General features: G+C 56.3%; 1 protein-coding gene across 1 annotated transcript; it reads right to left on the bottom strand.

The window, feature by feature from the left end:
• Window positions 1-5,492: 5,492 nt before the first annotated feature.
• CALM3 (calmodulin 3) lies at window positions 5,493-14,444 on the bottom strand. The gene is made up of 6 exons (XM_068991797.1): window positions 14,308-14,444; window positions 10,077-10,107; window positions 7,846-7,989; window positions 7,584-7,690; window positions 7,071-7,206; window positions 5,493-6,988 (listed from the first exon to the last, which is right to left on the bottom strand). The coding sequence occupies exons 1-6, from the start codon at window positions 14,308-14,310 to the stop codon at window positions 6,960-6,962; spliced, it is 450 nt and encodes a 149-aa protein (XP_068847898.1). The 5' UTR covers window positions 14,311-14,444; the 3' UTR covers window positions 5,493-6,959.
• Window positions 14,445-16,126: the final 1,682 nt, after the last annotated feature.

Genomic DNA, 16,126 nt, shown 5'->3' with positions numbered 1-16,126 from the left:
CCTCGTGAGTTGCACCCTCCTCTCTCCAGCCTATTATTAGAGCCACTCTACATAGGCTGGAATCAAGGTCCAGAGAAGGCAATCACCAGCCCCTGGTCACACAGCGAGGAGAAAGCACAGCTTGCAGGTGGAGCTGGTTTGGGTTTTTTTGGGTGTGTTGTGCAGCTTGTGGGATCTTAGTTCCCCATTCAAACCCGGGGCTCTTTGCAGTGGAAGCGTGGAGTCCTAACCACTGGACCGCCGGGGAATTCCCTGGTTTATCCTTTTATTTCCTTAATCCAGACTGGGTTAGTGAGTTTGCCTTGGTTTCCTTTTGTGTAGAATGGTGATCATAATCTAGTACTTAATTTACAGGGCTGTGCTGAGGATTAAATGATTCAGTGTAATCATTAAAAAAGCAATTTAGCGTAAGACCTGGAGTAAAGCCCACAGTGTGTGTTACTATTACTGCTGCTATTGCCGTGGCTATTGGTGTTTGTTGTCTTTGGCATCTGAGCACTTTTGGCTTGAAAACAAAACTTTTCTCCATTGTTCTGACATTGTTACACATCCCCACCCTACCCAGGTCACTTTGTTTCATTTGAAGGAGTGCCTGTGAGAATTAAAAATAGATCAAGATGACTGCTTAATGGGTAGGGGGTTTCCTTTTGGGGGAATGAAAATATCCTGGAACTAGAGAGTGATGGTGGTTGTACAATGTCGTCAATGTACTAAATGTCACTGAATTGTACATTTTGAGATGGTTAAAATGGTACATTTTGTGTTATGGGTATTTTACCACAATTTGAAAAAAAAAAAAAACCCATGTAATACTGGAAAAAAATTGAGGAAGTTTAGAAACTTTTATAGCAGTCTTGCCAGAGTCATACTGTATCGCTTGAATTTAATAATAAACATGTTGTTGACTTGTACCAAAACAAACCAGAAAACGGGTCAAGCAACATCAGATGGGGGTCTGGCCTTGGTTATCAAATCTGCCTCAACAGGAACCAATTCAAGGGACCTGGTGTGAAGGGGTTGTGTCTCAGGCAGGAGTCAAGGGCACACCCCCCAGCCCCACCAGCTGCCTATCCAGGTAAGATTCCCTGGGATGGGGGTGTGCGCCTCCTCTCCGGGCCTCCATTCTGGCCCCTCAGATCTCGCTGAATGGCAGCACAGGGCTGGGCTTTTGAACCCCCAGCACCCCAATGTGGGTGCCACTATCAGTCCTCTTTTTTGGGTGTGGATTAAGGGAAGGAGAGGATTGAGTGTTGAAGCTGGTTTTCTGCTGACTTTTACTCACCAGGCCTAACAGCTCAGGACTCTGCCCCCTCCTCTGCATCCCACTGTGGATGTCTAAGCTGTCCGCCAGAGGCCCCAACTCCCGCCCCATCTGCTCCGATCTGGAAGCTCCTCTCGGGGCTGGTTCCTGACTGCTGGGGTAGCGTCTCCGCTGTCGGCCACAGTCCTGTCTGGAGCTCCTGTCTGAGTGGCCCCTCCCCTGCCTGCCAAGCTCCAAGGGCTCCCACTGCCTGGAGGCCAAGGGCCAAACTCCCACGCTCTCTGCTTAGCCACGGCAGAAAATCAAGATTTCCCCAAAGAGCACAAGACCTTTCAGGCCTCAACCTCTTTACTCATTGGGCTCACCCTTCCTGTAAGAGTGTTTCCCTTCTCCATTCGTCAAGAACACCCTTGCCTGTCAAGGTCCCACTGAGGCGCCTCCTCATCCTTGGAGACGTCATCACTTCCTCTCAGGGGCTCTAGGCACTTCTGGGGCTCTATGGTGGCCTTCACTGCAGACTGTAGCACAGACATCTGTTCATTCATTCAGCAGGCTTTGATTGAGGGCTTACTGTGCGTCAGGTTTTGTCCCTGTGATGTTGGGGACACGGTGATGACAGATAGCCTTGGCCCTGCTCTCCTGGAGCTCACCATCCAGAGTGGGCAGTGCTGGGGGATTGGGGCCAGGGAAAGTGGAGTCTAGGGAAAAGATCAGGGAGGGCTGCATGGAGGAGGAGATGGCTTAGCCAGGATGGATCTGAGGATTGTAAGAAAGTGAGCCAAGTAAAGAGGAGAGCTTCTGTTGTGCTTAGGGTTCCAACTCTGGTTTCTAATGCCTCCTTTCTTTCATCTGTCATTCATTCGTCAATTCAACATGCATTCCCTTGGGCCTGCTCTGGGCTCAAGGCGGCTCTGTGCCGTCAGGGAGATAGCAGTGACTGACATTGCCTTGGGCTTACCTTGCTCACCATCCAGTGGGAGTGACAATTTTTCTTCCCCCCTGCAGCATGTGGGATCTTAGTTCCCTGACCAGGGATTGAACCTGTGCCCCATGCCAGTGGAAGTGCAGAATTCTAATCACTGGACCGCCGGGCAGTTCTCAGGGGGTGACAATTTAATAATCACAGAAATATGTATTGTAATAAGCAGTAAAAATACAAATTTATAAGCTGTGAAATGGACCAAGAACAGAGTGCAAGGGAGGTGCCAGCTCTGGTCTGGAGTTGGGGTCAAGAACTGAGAGACTAGGAACAAGTATGTCTCTCAAGGAGACTTTATGCACTTTTAACTTCATTTCTTTATTCATTCCTGATTTTGGAGCACAGGTGGGACTCTAGCATGGACACCCATACACGCCCGGGCGGGTCCTCGGGAGTTGCCGCTTTCTGGTCCCTCTGTAGTCACTGCCCCACCTGCTGGCCGCAGTGGGAATGACACTGAGAATTGGTCTCACAGCCACTCCCTCCCGCAAGTGAGGGGAGCCTGGGGTTTCTCTCCTGTGAGCCCGGTTGGGCACCTCCACATGTCTCCCCCTGCCTAGTCACTTTCTCAGTGACAGGCTTTGAGCTGGCCCAGCGGATCCATGAGCCTGAGTTGGAGATGACTTCCACGACCAGCATCAGCCGATGCGTGCTCCTCCGCGTCTGCCCGTGTCCATTAGTGGTGCAGAGTGCCATCTCTGTGCCTGTGATTAATAAAGAATGGGAAGGGGAAGTCATGCCTTTTTAATAATGCAGGTTGTATGGGAGTAAAAGTCTTTCAAACACTAGAGCCCAAGGGGGGAAATAATCGACAGGCAGTAGAGAAGTGCAGGCAACGTGCTGCGGTGGTTAAAAGTGTGGTCGTTTGGGATGTGAATAACCTGGGGTTCATGTCCCAGTGGAGCCACTTACAAGAAGAGCACTGTGAGAGGCTTTACTGCCCAGGCCTCTGTTCCTTTCCTGTAAGCTTTATTTTTTTCATGCCAGTTTCCTGACTGGGGATCAAATGTGGGTGCACCCCTCCCCACCTCCCCCCAACCCCTGCAGTAAAGGCGCAGAATCTCAACCACTGGACTGCCAGGGAAGCCCCTCCTGTCAGCTCTTGATAACTTACGCTCATATGCCCAGTGGGGAGGATACATGTCATAAAAGGGAAAAAAATTTTATTAGGACTCAGCCTGGCCTGAGTGAGACATAAATGAGATGATGTCTAGAAAGTGGCACTCCCCTCTGAGATGGATGATTTTATGTTCCTCCTTTGAGAGATGATGACTATTTCCCATTTTGTAGATGGGTAAACTGAGGCTCAGAGAAGTGAAGTCACTGCTCCAAGGTTATGAAGCAGGCAGCATCAGAAGTAAGACCTGAGGTTTAGTGAGTAGACACTTCCGTGAGTGGTCACACTGTGCTGGAGGCCAATTCTATGTCAAGACCTGTCTTCTGAACTATAAGACCAGAGTTTTCCACAGGTATCCTGGCTGCTAAGAAGGCAGCTCTCATCCCAGATTCCACTGTTTTGACCCCAGCCTCAGCCTAGCCTTCCCCTTATCTCTGGCCTGTTAAGTCACTCAGTCATGTCTGGCCCTTTGCCACCCCATGGACTGTAGCCCACCCAGCCCCTCTGTCCATGGAATTCTCCAGGCAAGAATCCTGGAGTGGGCTGCCATTTCCTTCTCCAGGGGATCTTCCTGACCCAGGGGTCGAACCTGAGTCTCCTGCATTGAAAACAGATTCTTTACCGTTTGAGCCACCAGGGGAAGCCCTCTGGCCTACCTGAAGTCATTTTTTAAGAGATTTAGTATGCTTGGCTTTGCTGGGCCTTTGTTGCCGTGTGTGGGCTTCCTCTCATTGCTGAGATCGGCTGCTGCTCTCTGGGTGCGGCACTTGGGGTCTCAATGCAGTGGCCCTGCTGGTGGAGCACAGGCTCAGTGGTTGTGGTGCATGAGCTTAGCTACCCCGGGGGCATGTGGGATCTCCCCGACCAGGATCCAACATCGACCAGGATCCAACATCGGCGAACTCTTAACCACTGGACTACAAGGGAAACCACGTCCCCCCCACCCCCCGGTCCTTTTTTAAAAAAAATGACCATTTACTCTGAAGCCACAGGAAAGCCCGAGTTTGGGCCTCACCAAGCTTCTCCATCCCTCCAAGGCCAGGCGAAGGTGAATAGGCGGCTTTTTACTCCACTAAGCTGTTTCTGCTCACCTCCTGCCTGGTCCCTGTGGTCAAAGACAGCTGCTCAGATGTTAGACTGTGTCTACTGACCGTTCATTCCTCCCCAAGAGGGAATCAGATGGGTTTTGTAGCTGGGGACTGGGTCTCCCCACCTAAGATTTTTTTTGATATGGACAATTTTAAAAGTCTTTGACTTTTTTACAATACTACTTTGTTGAAGGATAATTGCTTTACAGAATTTTGCTTTCTGTTGAACCTCAACAGGAGCTTATTTTTATTGTTTTGTTTTTTGGCACTATGTGGGATCTTAGCTCTCCCTGAATTGGAAGACAAGGTCTCAACCACTGGCCAGACAGGGAAGTCCCATGCCGCCTTCTCCATAGCTCTGCCTTCCTTGGGGAAGTTGAGATTTCTAGGATTTACAGTCGTTCTGAGCTTTAGTCCTTTGTCTCTAGGGACTGACTGAAGCTGTGAGCTCAGGAACACACCTCTTTTCTCACCACTGTGTTCAGTTCAGTTCAAACTCAGCACTTAGCCTGCCGATAGGCACTGGTCACCTCTTAGCCAGAGGGCCCTGTCAAGAATCCTGACCTGGCCTGGGCCCCGTCTGACCTGGTCTGCCTCTCTCCAGGGTTGAGGCCCTTCCTCCTCCTGCACAGCAGGCGACCATCCTTTCAGCTTGCCACTGGTCTGCCCCCAAAGCAGGATGCTCCTGTGACGCAATGGACCTGCCTCAGGCCTTCTTGGGCCTCATCATGCGGTCCTGTGTGTGACTGACAGGTGGCCCTACTAAGGCGGGGTTGGTCTTGCACACCCGTGTAGGCGCCGAGCACTCGAAGCTGACAGGCTGGGACTTCCCTTGTGGCTAAGACTCCACACTCCCAGTGTGAGGGGCTCAGGTTTGATTCTTGGTCAGGGAGCCAGATCCCACAGCAGACACTCTTTTGGGGCAGGGCTTCAGGCCTGTGCAGGGAGCAGGCTCAGAAACCAAGAGGGGAGGAGCAGTCAGGTAGTCACTGTATTTTATTGGAAAACATTGATATATATTTTTCTTCACAGCTTGAACACAAATATTGCCCGGTTTGGAAAAAAAAAACCAAAACACTCCGAAAACATCCACAGCTTCACGCCTACCTGCCCTTACCCTCAGCTCTTGGCTGGGTCTCCCGCTATGCCCCACCCCCCCTTCCCTGGAGGCTGGGTGCCACAGGGTGGACGAGATTCTCAAAGCTGGGCAGGTCCCAGGAAAAGCCACTTGATCGACCTGAGGGGTGGGGTGGGATGGGGGTGGGGGGCAGATGAAATGAACAGAAAAAAAAAGAAAAAAAAAAAATCCAGGAAACCGAACTGCCCACGTTGACTTACTTGTCCCAGAGGCGAAAGTCAGAAGCCAGGTTGCGGATCATGCTCTCCGCTGGGGAGTTGGGGGGGCAGGCAGGTGGGCGCACAGACAGCACAGACGGGGCTGGGGAGCCGCCGAGCCACCACGGGGAAGTGGGAGGGGCTGGCGGGCCAGCAGGGCTGTTTATTGCAGGTTATGTTCTCTTGAGCGCTTGGTGGGGCACATCCTCCCAATCCCCACTCCTCAGCTAGCCCGGCATGGTTTCAGACAAAAATTAAGAGTTTTAAGGGGTATAAAGAAAAAACGGAAGGATGAGTAGCATGTGACAAAGCAGCCAATCCCACGTGCGTTCCCTTGAGGGGACCGGGACGCGGATGGGCATGGGATGTTAGCACCAGGACAGCTTGAGATCACTTGGGGAACATGGGATGGGGGCAGCGTGCAGGGGCACCAGGGGAGCGGGCCCCCCTCGCCCCGCCTCAGGGAGCGAGTCAGATGGTTCACAAGAGCAGCCAATGGCATCTGAGTGCTGCCCAGCCTGGCCGGCCTCCTCATGTGCTAAGAGCATGCCAGCTGCCAAGCCTCCCTCGCCCCCTGGCCTCCTCCTGGGCCACATTCAGGCAACACCGCAGCTCCGGGCCCTCCCCACCACCCTCAGCCCTTCTGGAACGCCACGCTGGGCACTCCTGCCCCGACAGGCTCTGGGATGGGCACAGGGTATTACAGGCTGGTTGCATGCATCAGCAAAAGGCGTGCCTCTCATGCCCAGCCCTTCTGAGGGCCTCGGCCCCTCCCCAGCAGGTCCCGGGACAGCGCCGGCATCCACCTCGGCACCCCAAAATAAGATGACCAACGAACAACAAACCAAAACGGACGAGAGTCACCCGGGCTGGAGGAGGAGGGCAGAGGCCCCCTGAAGGGGAGCGGGGGTCTCATCTTATGAATGCATCAGGCCTTGGAAGATGTGAATGAAAGGTGGGGGAGGCTGAAGGAAGAGATGGCGGGGGCCTGGAAGGAGACTCGGGAGGAAGAGAAAGAGCAATCATGCAGCTTGGGACAAATCTTTTGTAGCTTTATCAGATTCTCAGTCCATCAACTGGTGTTTGCTAAAACCGGGATAGGCAGGGAGTGTTGAAGAGAGTGCGCGCGCGGGGAGAGAGAGATCGAGAGAACGGGCATCACCAGCTGCCCGGGGGCCTTCACTTTGCAGTCATCATCTGTACAAACTCTGTGGAGAGAAAGACATGGAGGTCAGCAGAGAGTGGGCTCCCCCAGCCCCTGCGGGCATGCAGATGGGGCCGGTAGCTCACCTTCGTAATTGACCTGGCCGTCCCCGTCGATGTCGGCCTCCCTGATCATTTCGTCCACCTCCTCGTCGGTCAGCTTCTCGCCCAGGTTCGTCATGACATGGCGCAGCTCTGCGGCACTGATGTACCCATTGCCGTCCTGTGTGTTGGGGGACAGACAAAGGCTCTGAGCGGGAGGCGTTCGTCTGCCCAGCGCTTTCTTGGGGTACAGTGGGAGAGAGACCCCAGCATATCGTCCTGGGTGTCAGGAGACAAACAAAGGCTCCGAGCCAGAGGCATCCGTTCGCCCGGCTCTCTCCTGGGGGGCAGTGGGAGAGAGACCCCAGCACGGGGCCGGTCAGTCACCTCCCTTGGCACAGGCGGGGGCTTCCTGTGGTAGCAGAGCAAGCTGGCAGTGGGGTTGGCACTGGAACCTGGCCTCCCGAAGTGGTGACTCCGGTTAGGCTGGGTGTCCTGAGAGCCTACCTATGCTGCTCTGCCGGAGTGCCAGAGTCCCCCGGGAAAAGGCCTGCTCACCTTGTCAAAGACACGGAAGGCCTCTCGGATCTCCTCCTCACTGTCCGTATCCTTCATCTTTCTGGCCATCATGGTCAGGAACTCGGGGAAGTCAATGGTCCCGTTCCCTGCAAGGTGGGGGAGAGAGGGAGATGCTCTGGGCCTGGGCCCGAGGAGACGACCCCAGGGCCCTGGTGGAGCAGACGCTGGCCATCCACCCCGCAGGGCGGCTCCCCGGGGGCGCTGGGAGGGGGCTGCCCTCCTGCCCTGGGTGCAGGCTCACCATCTGCATCCACCTCGTTGATCATGTCCTGCAGCTCGGCCTCAGTGGGGTTCTGCCCCAGGGACCTCATCACTGTCCCCAGCTCCTTGGTGGTGATGGTGCCATCCCCATCTTTGTCGAAGAGGGAGAAGGCCTCCTTGAACTCTGCGGAAGGAGCACAGCGAACCAGAGGTGAGGCCACGGGAAGGCCTGAGTCAGGCCCGCCTCAAGAAATAGGAGATCCAGTGCCAGCTCAAGCCTCTCGCCTCTGTACCACGGACAGGCCCCTTCTTCTTTCCATCACCCCTCACTGAGCACCTGCTCGGTGACGGGCAAAGCTGTCTGCACTGAAGACACGGGGGGAAAATGGGCTGACGGTGGCGTTAGAGCCTCTACATTTCTTTTTGGTCCCTGGCTTCAGTCTCTCCCTCGAGTGATGAAATGGACCAGTGTCCTGGAAGGGAAGAGAGCCAAGGTCAGCGGGCCAGGAGAGGAAGGGCAGGAGAGCTTGCAGGACGGTGCTGGGCGCCATGGCATCCCGCCCGATGGGGACTACCAGCCCGGCTCTCGTTTCCAGAGGAGCTGCGTAGGGCAAGAGTGTGGGGGCGGCCGGCAGCGGAGCATGGCTGATGGACTGTGTGGGGTAGGCGGGGTGGGGGGGTGTGGAAGGAGAGGGGACGGCTGCCAAACCAGGCGGCCGAGGAGCTGGGGGTGCTGAGTGGGAAGGCCGCAGCTGGGCCCGCATCAGGAGCGGGAGAAGCACGTGGCTCCTGCCCTCCCACTGGGCCCATTTTGGCACCTGGTGCTCCCTGCCCCCAAACCCTCAGGGAACAGATGCCTGGCAGCCTATTCCCAGAGGGTGTGGGCTGGGGTGAGGCGGCGGACAGTTCGCTAATGGGGACGGGGGTGGGGGGTGGCGTGGAGCATGTGTTGGTGTCAAGCGAGGGCAGAGCTGGGGCTGCGTGTGGCCGGCACGGGAGCCATATGTAGAGCCGAGAGGCTTTGCCCGTGCCCGAGCCTCTGGGCCCTGGAGACCCCGAGTCTCCTGGGGGATGCTGGCGCCTCTCTGTGCCAAGGCCTTGTTGTTCTCAGGGGTCACGTGGGCACCCTGCGCTCAGGATCACTGAACAACAATGCAGTTCTCTGGTTTTCCTTGGTGGGTCTCCGTAGCCACCCACCTGGGGCCAAAGTTCAGAAGCTGAAAATGTGGGGAGGGGGGAAGGGAGGGGAAGAAAGAAGAGAAGGCAAGTCTACTCTTGCCGCCCCCACTTCAGAAGCGGGGCTTTCTATGCTTGTTGACCCTGACAGTAAGGCCGGGGTCCAGGGGCTACTCTGTGCTGGCCTATGACTGTGGGACTTAACTGGGAGCTGGTCCCTGTCCTTTAGAGTAGTTCACAGTCTGGGGGGGCGGGGGAGACAGGACACAGAAACCTTCTCAGCACACAGTACTTCCTGTAGCTGTGGGTTACTGGGCTTTAGGGGAGTCTACTCAAGGACTTCTTTAAGCTTACTGGAAGATCCGTGATGGTTCCCTTGTTCATTTAGTTATTTAGTCAACAAAAATGTATGCAGCAGCCATTATGCTGCAGGCACTAAAGGAACAGCAGGGACCAACACACAGAAAAGCGCCCCAGTCAGGAACTCGTCCAGCGACAGGCAGATGCAGCCGGCAGACATCAGAGATGAATTTCAGATGGTGAGAAAGGCTATTAAGGAAACAGAGAGTAGAGGAAGGCTGTTTATTTGAGATGGGACCAGGGAAGGCCTTTCCAAGATGACATTTGGATCAAGACCCAAAGAAGGAGAAGGAGCTGCCTGGTGCAAAGAGCCGGGGGAAGGCACTTCCAGCCCAGGAAGAAGCGACTGCAAGCATGCGCGAAGGGGAGTGCAGAGGTGGGCGTGACGAGCCCTCTCCTGGGTGGCTCCTGAAGTGGGCCAGGAGCCCCGCAGAGGAGTTCACCTTCTGAGCCTAACTGGCAGGAGCCAGGACAGATGGCCAGGCTCACCCCGCAGCCACCGATTAAAAGGCCCGGTGACCCCTGGCAGGGAGGGGAGCACAGCCCTGCCACCTGATGAGGGCCTGGCTCAGGACTGTGGGGTCTGGTGTCACTGGTGTGCTCTCATACATGTGAGTGAGCTTCTCTGTCAGATGCTCCTCCTGGCTGGAGCAAGACTCGATGCAGAGGCATTCATGCGGCAGGGTGGGGGCAGGAAGGGGGGAACGGGGGAGGGAGGGAGGGAAGCAAGCTCACCTGCGATCTGCTCCTCGGTCAGCTGGTCAGCCTGGAAAAGCAGGAAGGAGAAAGTTAGTCACAGGTTGGCACATCTCTCCTTGCTCAGCCCGGCCCCCGCTGGTGCAGCCAGCTCCACATGGCAGTCCGTGTACCTGGGCAAGGGCAGTCATGCCAGAGCCAGGACTGGGATCATCCAGTCTGGTGATTCAGGAGGCTGGAGACCCAGGACCTGACGACGCCGCCGACCCCAGGGTCTCCAATCAGAGTCAGGGCTCTGGAGCCAGCCCCAGCCCAGCTGCACCTGCACTGGCTCACGTCTCGGTGCCGTCACGGCTGCTGGGCACCCCAGAGGCTGAGTGAAGGGAGCAGTTGCCCTGGAAGCCTAATCAAGCAGCTCTTCTAGAAGGCTCCAAACTGAAGCAGGCCAGGCCCAGGGTAGATAGCCGGCTCTTTCCTAGTTTCTATGTCACCAATGTGGAAGCACCCGGCCAAGCACTACGGATCCAACTGGCAACAATTCTCCCAACTGGTGTCTGTGGAGTGCCTGAAAGAACCCCGGGCAGGCAGGGGGCAGCCCCTGCTCTCTTCGGCACAGCACACCATTCACTCCACTGCTCCTTTGGGGCCGGACGGGTGTCAGGAGGGGACTGCAGCAGGCATGGCGCTGGTGGCAGAGGCTGGAGGACTCAAGTCCCCTCCCCCTGCTGCGCTGCAGTTTTTAACCCTTGCTGGCCCTGGCCACTCTGGGGACTGGCCAGTAGGTCGGGCAGCCCTTGCTGCATGCTGGGCTTGGGGGCAGGGCAGAGGAGAAGCAGAGGCCAGCCTGTCCTGAACCAGCCCGGCAAAGGGATCCTCTGGGGGAGGAGCCACACGGGGATGGGGAAGCTGAATCCCAACGTTTAGCTTTAGGCAGTAAAAGAGGAATTTTCCTTGGGGTCCGTGAATGCTGCCAGAAGGCATGGCTTGCCCTTGGACCGCTGCCCCCTTCCTGATTTCCTCTTACAACTAGGGGAAGGGGCTCCGCATCTACAGCAGGCTTCCAGCTCTGAGTCTGAGAGCCCCTCAGACTGAGGTGTGCCACTGTGGGCACTAGTGTTATTCTGCACAGAGGTTCTAGAACTTCCTTGGGAATCTAGCAAGAACCCCACACCCCCTTCTGCCCCATCCCAAATGTGAAGACCAATCACATCAGAACAAGTCCGACATGCCCTTTTCCTTTTTTCTTTTAAACATAAAGGAAGGACTTGAGGCCGAGCCCCAAATGGGTAGAACAGGAGGGGAAATCAGGGTGATGATTACAGAAGGGAAATGGCTAAGGGAGGGGGAAGCAGGAAGGTAGAGAAGGAAACACACCATACATGTACATTCTGGAAAAGTCCAAAGTCTAAAGGGAAGGTTAGGAGGCCAAATGGAGATGCTTCTGCCTCGCTTTCAAAAGAGACCCAGGGCGGCCAGGCTCCTGCACGCCAGCCTGGCAGCCCCAGGCCCATGAGCCCTTTGCTCCTCTGCTTCCCTTGGCTTCTATGGGCAAAGAAGCCTGAGCCGATCGCCTAGGTCCTGACACCCGAGGAAGCTGCTGGGGGAAACTGAGAAGACAGGATGGGCTTCTGTTGCCAAGGCCAGGCAGTGCCAGGGGCACGGAGGAGGACTGGGCGAGGGCTGCCCTCCCCCAGCTTTCATCCTTTCCCCTGGCCTGCGTGGTAAGGGCTACCCAACCAGGGCCCTTCGCACCCCTGCCACACCACCCTGGGCAGCACCCGCAGGGGCTGGGGCAGGTCGTGGAATGCCCGAATGGTGCCGAAGGCTGGTGTCTACCACTCCCTGCCGCCAGGCTGCAACGCGCAGAGGAGGCACTGCCACTGTTCCAGGCTTGCTGCAAATAGGCGTGGCTCTGCCTGCAGGGCCGTCACACTCCCTCCCTCCCTCTTAGGAGACCCTCTCCCCTGCTGGGGAAGCAAAGGGCCCAGCTCCCAGCTAGAGATCTCAAAGCAAGGCTGCTGCCCAGAAAACTGATCACTGCCGGGGATCCTTTTCTTCTCAGGGCTTTTTCCCTTTCCAGATCTGCAGATTTTCAGCTTTCACCAAAAACTTCCTGCAAAATAACCCAGCTGGTCCCCTGCTTCCCCATCCCTTTATGATACAGCAAGAGGCTGGACAAGAAAAAAAAAAAAATCCTGGGGTGGGGGAGGGAAGAGGGTATTATTTCTCCGCCTTGCCCCAGACCCCAGCCAGTGCCAGAGAGCAGTGTTAGATGAGATCAGAAACCAAGGCCAGGGCCCCTCACCCGGGCCAAGGAAGAGCCACAGGGCTCAGGCCAAAGTCCAAAGCCAGTGAACAGTGACTTGTCCCACCCATACTTTGCTGATTACAAAGTAAAAGAGAAACTAGTGGGGCCAAAGCTCAGGTCTTATTTGGCAGGTGGGGGCCTCCTGGCGCCTGTCAATGATTCAGTGCCCCTTTAGCAAGGCTCTGCTGGGGGAAAATGGGGTAGCGGCGAGAGGAGCCATCAGGCCTGTGTCAGCAAGTATGAGATCTGATACACAGCAGCGGCTGCCTGCTCTCCCCAGCCTTGCCAGGGAGGATGGCTGCACACGGTTCCGAGGCTGAGCCTGCGGGGGCTGGGGGACTGTGGGTGGCAGGGACCAGGAAAGAACTAGTCTGCTGGTTTTCTCTCAAAGCCCAAGCTGTGGGAATTAACAGAAGCACTCAGGGAGGGCCCCAAAAGAAACAAGAGGCCGTGGGGCCGATGAAGGGGTCCCTCTGGAGGTCCTCTCTGCAGCCCCCACTCCAAGGCCACAAGAACAAGCGTGCGATTGTCACCGACGCCACACTGTACCGCACTGTCACTTGGCACAAGTGAGGAGATGCAGAGCGGTGCGTGGAGCTGGAGACCAAGATAAAACCAGCATTCCTGTGTGGAAAAAACAGCTCTCTGGGTCTGAAAGGGGCAGCGAGCAGGTGAGATTCAAGGCTTTAAAAGCTGGCTCATTTGATGCATCCCAAACTTTGCTCCTCCCCACCCCCATTACATGCGGCTTCAGTGCGCAATAGAGGCCCCAACAACTCCGCCCACCTGCTCCCACTGCCCGGTGTCTGCTGCCCAGCCCCATTCTTCCTGGGAAAGGGACCCTTGAGCCACTCCCTCCGGCCTCTGCAGCCCACTCCCCATCCAGACTGAACAGTCTTTGTCCCAGCTTTGCCCTGGAAACTTCCAGGGAGCTACCCACCATATCCACCTCCAACCCTAGGCCCCCCTCGGCTGCCATGCATTTTCTTTAACACGTCCCCGGATGGCCTTCCATCTCACCTCCCACCACAGAAGCCGAAGTTCTCTCCCACCCCTCACTTTGAAAACCCACCTCCTCATGAACCCAAACACAACGCCCCCCTTCCCCCCAAAAAACCCCAATCTCCCTTCCTCGTTCAATAGTTTTAACCCAATAGGAACCTCAGAACCTTCTCTGGCTGCTCCTGTCCCCCCCCACTGACAAGATTGGCACCCCTTTTTGACCCCTTCCCCGACCCCATCCTTTTCAGTCCCCAGGCATCTTCAAAAGGCTTCCAGAGCATCTTCTAACCTTGGCTGCCACCCACCCCAGGCTCTTCCTTCCAGAGTATGCACCTCACCCTCCTCCTCCTTCCTCTGCAATGTCGGTCTTTGGAGAACCCCCTTTTCTCCCCTCAAGGGTCTGATCTGCAGAAGCGACCCTCCTCCCTGCCTCCCGGGAGGGCTCCCTCTCCACCCAGGCCCAGCTAACCACCACCCCCTCTCAGGGAGTTCCCCAGCAGCCCGGCTTCCCTCTGATTCCCCTTCCTTGCTACCTATTAGGACCCAAAAGCCTTTATCAGGGCACAAATCACCTCCTTCCCTAGCCAACGGCTCTTACCTCGGCCCCCTGGAATCCAAACACCCCACCTTAGCGACCAAACGCCCCATCCTGGGTCCAAGAGTCCAGATGCTCCATCTTCGGCTCAAATGCCCCCTTGGAGGGCTCAAGTGCCCTTTCTGGGGTCTAGACACCCCATCTGGTGCTAAGTGTCGCTTCTGGAAGCCCCCAATTCCCTTTGGGGAGCCAAACGCCCCACTGTGGGTTCAAATGCCCCCGATCAAGGGGAAGAGAAGGGTCCAGAGGCGCTCTCCGGGACCCAAACGCTCCCCTCCAATTCTGAGTCCGCTCGTGCTCTCGGGGGTCCTGCTCCGCCGTGCCCGCCTCAGTGCCCCCAACCTCGGCGGCCCTGTCTCACTCACCATGGCGAGACCCGGGTGTCCGGAGCGCAGGTATCAAGGTTCCTCCGGCGGCGGCAGCAGCTGCAGCAGCTCGAGCTCCGCCGCGCGTCTGCGCCTCCACACTCACTGCCTGCAGCGCGCGCGCCGCCGCCGCCACCGCCGCCCGCCCCAACGGTCCCTCAACGGCCGCCGCGCGCGCCCCGCCTCGCCCGGCCCCGCCCCGCCCGGTCCGCGCGCCGCCGCACTGCGGCTCCCACGGATCCCTCCGCGCCTCTCTCCGGATTGTCGGGCCCGCGGTTCTCTCACTCCCCACAGGGTTGGGTTTATGGCCGGCCGCGCGCGCGCGCGCACCCGCCGCGGGACTACTTTCCGTCGCCATGCGCCCCGCCCCCTGTGCCCACTCTACTTTCCTCCTCGGCGGAGGGGCACCTCTCGGCTGGCGCGTGACGCGTCCCTGTGTGACACGCGCCGCTATTGGGTCCGGGCCGCGGCGGAAATAAGAGCGCGGTGCCGATTGGTCCGGCCTTCCCTGCAATGCGTCAAACTGGGGCGAGCCACTGGCCTGGTGGTGGTGGGTAGCCTGAAATGTGTGACTGTGTGGGGCCGTGAGGCGTAACGAGGCGAAGGGGGAAATTGTGTGATTGTTAGAGAAGCAAATACATCGTCTTCGTGGTCAGGGAGTGGTAAAAATGGTGGCGGAAGGTGCAGAAGTACTTTCTTAGTTCTCCCCTCTGACATATGGAAGATGGTGCAACCCAAAATGCTGGTCTGGAAGCCCCGCCCCCAATTGGGCCCTCGGGGTGGCGGGGTCTTCAAGGTTCAGCTTTTAACCTGAAAGTTCCGCTCGTCGTTGCGCCTGGTGTCTGCACCATGAGACACACTCTACAGGTGTGCGAAGCCCCTGTCCTCGCTTCACTTCACTTATAATCGGTTCAGGGTCTGTTAAACGGGCTGTTCCAAGACAGCCCTGGGAACAAGGTATTAATTCAGTCATTCATTCAGTAAGCCTCAGTGGGGTGCCTGCTGTAATTCAGGGACCTGTGCTTGGCTGGGCGAGGGAGACCAAACTTCCCAACCATTGTCCTGCTGTCTTGCAGACCACCTGAGTCTTGCACTCCTTGTTCCAGGGTTCCAACCACGGAAGAAGAGTGGGAAAGTTAGCTGAGACTATTTACTGGTGCTCAGAAATGGCAACATCCGCCCCCCCCCCCCAACTTTTCTTGTTTTGAATTAGGGCTATATTTGCGTCTGTGCCCTGCCCCCTCTCGGTGATTGGCTGACGAGTGTCAAGTGAGTCAAGCTGGACCAATCTTTATGTTACACCTGGAACAGGATGTAGGCTGAGCCAATGAGAGGCCTTCCATGGGTTTTTGGATCTAGACTTTTGGGGGCAGGAAGTCTTTTCCTTTTGTGTGGTGAGGGAGTGAAGAAATAGATCTGGACCTATCTATGACCTTTTGGAAGGAAAGTTATGACCAACCTAGACAGCATATTAAAAAGCAGAGACATTACTTTGCCGACTAAGGTCCATCTAGTCAAGGCTATGGTTTTTCCAGTGGTCATGTATGGATGTGAGAGTTGGACTGTGAAGAGAGCTGAGCGCCGAAGAATTGATGCTTTGGAACTGTGGTGTTGCAGAAAACTCTTGAGAGTCCCTTGGACTGCAAGGAGATCCAACCAGTCCATCCTAAAGGAGATCAGTCCTGGGTGTTCATTGGAAGGACTGATGCTAAAGCTGAAGCTCCAGTACTTTGGCCACTTCATGCGAAGAGTTGACTCATTGGAAAAAACTCTGATGCTGGGAGGGATTGGGGGCAGGAGAAGGGGACGACAGAGGATG

Source organism: Capricornis sumatraensis, chromosome 20 (genome assembly GCF_032405125.1).
Source record: "Capricornis sumatraensis isolate serow.1 chromosome 20, serow.2, whole genome shotgun sequence".
Lineage (NCBI taxonomy): Eukaryota > Metazoa > Chordata > Mammalia > Artiodactyla > Bovidae > Capricornis > Capricornis sumatraensis.
This window is presented reverse-complemented; position numbering and strand designations above follow the sequence as displayed.